Here is a 6,611-nt window from a genome sequence, read left to right as displayed (position 1 = left end):
TTTTTGGTTCAATATAAAAGGATGTTACTTTAAAGTTCAATAAGTATTATCAAGTTAGACTGGCATTCATTGTTATTTTTCTGGAAACATAAATTTAGAATTACGTTCTCAGAATAAGTGCAAGTTTTAGGTTTAATGAGGATTTAGTAAGATGAGCCAACTTGTACTAAGATCTTATTTGATTTTGTTCATTTTATTTTCCTAAAATGAGTCATATCCACCTCTTACAGTAGTTTTTTTGTCATTATTCAAAATCAACTACAATTGGATGCATAAAAACTAAAAAAAATGCAAACCATTTCCTTAGAACTAGTTAAAAATACTTATTATTGGGCTGCATTTAATGTAAAGTAATATTATCTAATAGTTGCTTCTTTTGGCTGATTTTTCCCCTTTTTTAATTTGTGTGGAACTCGAACTTGTTTTGATCAATTTTCTATTGATATCTCAAAAAAATCCTTATTTCTTAAGTTAAAAATGACTTTCTGCATTGACAAATGACTTTACTGTTTTTCTAGAGATTTTCTTCTTAAGATTAGTGTCATTTCCCTTTTTTTTAGGCCTGGTCTTTCACAGCACTTTCAATTTCTAGTGAAAATGTACAATAAAGTACATGTACCTTCCGTGTTTCACTGCTCTTTTAACTGAAACCTCATCCATGAGTTCCTCATAGTGATTGTTTCATTTCCCCTCCCATTTTTGCCTTCGATCCATTCCTTCTTTCTAGCATTAGAGGGAGAAATGTTGAGAATTTCTTCTGGTGACCGCACCATACTCTCAAGTCACATGCCCTGCTTTTCCTTTCCTTCCTTCTCCTAAATAAGGAATTATAATTTGAGCAAAGGGAACAAAGAGAACATAGAGGGGCGGAGCCTAGAGCTGCAGCTCTCTCCTCTTTCTCTCTTGTTGAATGTGGTGAAGTCATAATTTCAGTCAAGGGGGTGTCTGCTGTATTTAATTTGGCAGCACACTCTGCACTGGGTTGTACAGGAAGAGGAAGAGCGAGAACAGAGCACTACAAGGACCCACGTTCACCTGGAACTACTAAAAGTAAGGACAGATTTTTTTTCACTTGTTAGCCTCTTTGCCATCAGTTTTTCAGACTCTCTGTGGCAGTTAAAGGATTTCTTTGACCGATCCTGGAGTTATCTGCAAATTCATACAGGAAGCAGGTCTATAGCACACGTGCTCGTCCGGTTTTAACTCCCTATGTCCTTCACATATTCAATCATTGACAGACTGAAGTTGACTTAAAGTCTGGTCATTCCTGTGTGGATTAGTCGGATCGCCTAAAATCTAGCCTCTCATCTCCACAGCCTTGGAATGTGAGGCCCAGAAGTTTCAAAGAAACAGGTTTAGTCTCTGACTAATCCGCTTGTGCTTTTATGAAAAAGTAGAACAACACAGTAAAGGGAAAGATATGTGATGAGTAAGCTCAGTAAATGCTTTTGAAAGTTTGATGCAATGAGTTTTGAAACAACTCTTAAAGAATCATTGCAAAATACCATGTTGAGCAACTATCAAAGGCTGGGTGGGGACCTCCTGAATGAATAACGCTGCATAAAAGTGTAAAATCGGAAGTGTGATTTGAGTAAAACATTGAATGACTGAGGAAGAGCTGGCTTTTCAGAGTATAGGTAAAAAATAAAAACATTAAATGAAAACCTTAATTAATGGTTTTTCTAGAAAATACATATACAAAACTTCTTAAGAAGAATAGCTTTACCTTGGACTTCATACAGAAAAATTCCACTAGAAGAAAAGCTGCTCTGTATTCAGGCATCCGTAAGAACAGTTACGAGAACAATTACTTTCCATTAGGTATTAAATGTGGTTATAACTGCATGCAACTGAAATCTAATTTGTTGAAGAGAAGCATTTAATTGTAAAGTGAAGCTCAAAGATGTCTTCAGAAACACTGTAAAAATGAAAATCTGATTGCAACACATTCTCATGCACTGAGCATGACTGTGCTTGACAGTGAAACTCTACTGAGTCAGAACACATTAATGAGCATGTTCCCATTTATAAATCATCCAGTAATCAGTAGTTCGCACTGCCGGGATTAGGGATTCTTCAAATGACATGTGGTTTCAAGCAGCTATTAGACCACTCCCAGGATATTCGAGAGGCCACGGCTGCTTTCAGACCCCTCAGCAAAACACCTGAAGGCATTTGTGTCAGAATACTGAAGTTAACTTTCAGCCTCAGAGGAAAAAAGAGACTAATACAACTCTGTAATAAGGAAGATGGGAACAAACGTGTAGATAAAGGAGATAATGAGAGAGAGAGTTTCAAAAAGTCATCCTCACTGATTATTTATTCAGATAAGTCCTATTGTTTTGTTTAAGGTTGCCCGGGCGTGCCAGAACACCGCAAATGCAAGCCTTGTGGTTGAGAAATACTGTTTGTATGTTTTCTTTCAGTGCTGTAACAAACTGCTCTGGAATGACTTCACAATAACTATTTACCCAACCCAACCACAGGCAATGGAAGAGACAATCTCTGTTTGATAAATAGCTACTCTAGTGAGGAGGATTTCAGGATTTACCATCCAAGTCTATATTTTGAAAGAGCAAAATATATGTGTTTTTCTAACATGACATTTGTGAACTGTTGTAAATTCTAAAACCAGTTTTACAGCAGCCCAACAAACTCAGTTTACCAAGCCGTAAGCTACGCTTAGACCGCCCTCGGCAACGCACGTTAAAGCGATCACTTCTAAGAAAAGTCATTGTAAATGCGTGTAAACACACGTTTCGGGCTTCTGCGTTCGAAACTCCCACATTCCCGCGTAGCTATGCAACTTTTAAGTCAGTTTTTGGGCTCTACGTACAAAACGTGTGTCCATTGAACGTGCATTAAAATGTAACCAGGTTGAACTTAAACCAATCAGGGTCTTGGATTTGGCAGTGATGTATAGATGTCGTCCCTTTTCGTTCATGGAGGTGAGATTCATTTGCGAATTGATCATGTAGCAGAAATGATCAAAAATAACAATAATATGAAACCAAGTCTTTTATATGTCAAAATAAAGCTGTGAAAGAAAAACCCTGGAGCAAAATTTGCCAGATTTACACCAATTTGAAATTTTGCACCAAGCCTCTTCTAACTGTAGGTGGCGCAGTAAACAGTAGGAAAAGAAGAAAAAGCCCCTCCGTGCTCGTCCAATGTGCCAAAATCACGTTCAATGACCCGCATTTAGGGCATTCTTTTACGCACATCAAATACTTTGAACATAGCATGGCATTTCAATTTACACATATCTGTAAAATAATTCACAAAAAATGTGGGTTTCGGCAGAAAGTAAAAAATAATCCAAATTTAGAACATCTTAGTTACATGTTTTCAGTTGTACCTCCTTTAATCTGGTTTCCTTTGTAAAACTCTAGAAGTGAGTGCATTTACAGTCTATCCAATTGTCAACATGTGTGAGGCAGTAAAATATGATTATAGCTGAAAATACTTTCTGGATGGACTAAAAAAAAGGTCCAAAACCCTTGAAGTGTTTTAGAAACAAAAATGGTGGTTTTCTTGCAAAGCTTTAGGTTTCCAGGAACTTTTTTTTCCCCCTAACAAATCTCAGGTCTAAACAGCTTTGGGGGTGTTGTCACAGTGAGAAACAGATTGGTATTTGGTTTGGAGTCTTGTGTATACTCATAACAGCTTTTGTCAGGGACAAGGGAGGGTGGGGGGAACGTGACAGCTGAATGAGCAAACAGGATGCAGGGAGCTGGGCGTCACTGCCGAAGCCAACAGGAAGTTCGTATAGCATTAATAAGTGAGAAACGCCAACCATAATTACTGATGGAGAGCAGAAGGCTTGTCATACCACAAGACATCCAACACTTTAATTTACATGGAACCAAATGTCTGTGTTTGTAAATTATACAGGCGGGTCTGGACAATGGAGGAACCATTCTATGATTATTGTGCTAAAATTGAATGATCATTGTTGGATTTCATGGAACAAGACCTGAAGCCTCTGTAGAGTTTTGTTTTTGTTTAAATACTTCCATGATCTACTTTGAATGATCAACTCAAATAACCCATTTTCCTGTTTCATATCTATGCAAAGCTAACCTGAATTTCCCTTTTAGCTTGTTAAAGAGGTAAGAATCGTGATCTGTTAAGCTAAAAAGTAGATCTTCCAAAAACAAAAAACTCAAAAATCTTAAAACTTCCATGAGAAACATATTAAAATCTTGTTTTTGACTGCAGGCCAGATGTTTGGGTGTGAGCAGGCACAGATTGTTTTTTTTTTATGTTGCTGCAGCTATTAATTATCCACATTGAAATAGACTAAATGCACTGACAGAGGACAGTTTGGTAAGCTGCTGTGTTCACTCCCACCAGGAACAACATGGCAAACAGAGGTCCCGCCTACGGTCTGAGCCGTGAGGTTCAAAGTAAAATCGACAAGAAATACGACCCGGAACTGGAGGAGAGGCTGGTGCAGTGGATCATAGCCCAGTGTGGCTCTGGGGTCGGTCAACCTGAGCCAGACAAGACTGGATTCCAAAAGTGGTTGAAGGATGGATGTGTGAGTGTCGGGGTCTGCACAAGCATATTTTGGAAAGGAACATAAAATAATTCTGGCTGCAGAATACTAAATAGAGAATTTGCTTATTCTGTTTGACTCTAGGTGCTCTGTGAGCTCATCAACAGCCTATATGGAGCCAACAAACCCATTAAAACAATCAAAAACTCCACCATGGCTTTCAAACAGATGGAGCAGATTTCCTTGTTCCTCAAGTACGCTGAGGCATATGGCGTCATCAAGACGGACATGTTTCAGACCGTGGACCTCTTTGAAAGTAAAAAAAAACAACTTTTGTTTTAGGTCTTGTGTCTTGTTGATTTACAGAAAAATGTTGTCTGTTGTTTAAAAAAAAACGTTTACAGTTCCTCCAGATTTAGTCTGCATGTCTTCACTGTCAGAAAGTAAAGTCTGGAATTTGTTCATGTGCCATACTCAGTGGGATCGTCCATAATTTTCGCAGGGATTACACATTCTCATTCATGTTCCATAGGAACAAATGCCTTACACTTCCTCTTCCTTTCTCTCCACTTCGGTCTGCGGCGTAAAAGTTTCCACTTCAACATATTTGGATATTGAGTTTTATTCTGTGCATTAGTTGGTCTTCTGTACCCTTCCCATATGTGATTAACTCCTTTTGTGATGTTGCGTGTTTGCAGGCAAAGACCTTGCTGCTGTTCAAAGAACCCTGATGGCCCTGGGTAGCTTGGCTGTCACAAAGAATGATGGCAATTACAGAGGAGATCCCAACTGGTTCCATAGGTGAGTTTTTTAATGCTATGGATGCAAACAAAGCTTTTTTTTTAAGAAAGGTAAAAAAAAGAACAAGCAAAGTTTTGTGTGTGTTGCAGGAAGGCACAAGAAAACAGGAGAGATTTCTCAGAAGAGCAGCTGAGCGGAGGCAAAAGTGTCATCGGTCTGCAGATGGGCACAAATAAAGGAGCATCCCAAGCTGGTATGACAGGTTACGGACGGCCGAGGCAGATCATCAACAACAACCCCTGAACGCAGGGATGGAAAAACTCTGACTTTGATCATTCCATGAGGAGAAGCTGGATTGTTTTCAAGGCGTAACTGGACCAAAGTAGGGACCAAAGAAAGATGTGAACATGCTACAATGCAGACATGATGTTACCTAAATTTTGGCAATTATTTGTCCTCAGCAGTTTTCTAGGGTCTTTGTGAATTTTATTTCAGCATTCCAAGTTCAGGTTTTAACTTATAACCTTAAAAATAAATTGTGCTCATTATAAAAAAAATATCCTCCTAAGCTGCAATTTTTTTTGACTTGTGTACAACTCTATAAGAGCTTTTATTTTCTCCATTTTTACACTATGCCCTCATGTAGTTACTTTTTTCCCTTTCATGCATATCTTGGTTATTTTCAGCATATTATGGTTGAGAAAAAGTCAAAACTGCAGTCTTACTCCAGTCTGGAATTTTCCACTTTTTTATTTTCTATAACTTTGAATGGAAACTGAGCAAATTGTTCAATGAAAGTTTGCAAATCTCAAGCAAATACTGAGTCTGAGCAAAATCACTCGAACGCAACAGAAGAAAAGATGAGTGTTTGGAGAGATAGACATGTTCGGGATCCTGTGGTTTGCAGTAGAACTTACCACAAAGCTCTATTTATAGGGGGATTTCTTTGTGTTTTTGGTTTCAGAAACTAAACTGCATTGTTAAAAAATGGTTTGGAAAGAAGAATAAAAGGCAGTTGCCTGTTACCAGTACAATGAGACAATCTGCAGCTAGCTGCTGCCAGTTGACTTATTCTGAATTTTAAAAAAATGTTTGACCATCTGTTAAAGAGTAAGATATAATAAAAAGGATTTAAAATAAAGTTTGATTTATCTTACTCAAGGATTCATGCGTGATGATTAAATGATGATATTAAGTTCTATTAACATGCACCCATTATGCGTAATTGTGTTTAAAGCGGTACCAGGTGTTTAGCCAAAGGAATGAAGCAATGTGCCCTGCAATGCGTGATAAGACCTGCAACCTGAGCTGTACCCCAACAAAAGATCAGCACACACAATGCAGTCTGACACACAGAAAAGAAAAAGAA

At 38.1% G+C, this 6,611-nt stretch overlaps 1 protein-coding gene across 1 annotated transcript; it reads left to right on the top strand.

Moving 5' to 3' along the window:
* Positions 1-912: 912 nt before the first annotated feature.
* LOC101159525 (transgelin) lies at positions 913-6,398 on the top strand. Its single transcript, XM_004076491.4, has 5 exons — positions 913-1,050; positions 4,357-4,543; positions 4,646-4,817; positions 5,200-5,302; positions 5,392-6,398. The coding sequence occupies exons 2-5, from the start codon at positions 4,364-4,366 to the stop codon at positions 5,543-5,545; spliced, it is 609 nt and encodes a 202-aa protein (XP_004076539.1). The 5' UTR covers positions 913-1,050; positions 4,357-4,363; the 3' UTR covers positions 5,546-6,398.
* The last annotated feature ends 213 nt before the right edge of the window (positions 6,399-6,611 follow it).

This window comes from Oryzias latipes, chromosome 14 (genome assembly GCF_002234675.1).
Source record: "Oryzias latipes chromosome 14, ASM223467v1".
NCBI classification, from domain to species: Eukaryota; Metazoa; Chordata; class Actinopteri; order Beloniformes; family Adrianichthyidae; genus Oryzias; species Oryzias latipes.
The sequence above is the reverse complement of the archived record's forward strand: the minus strand, read 5'-3'. Positions and strand labels throughout refer to the sequence as shown.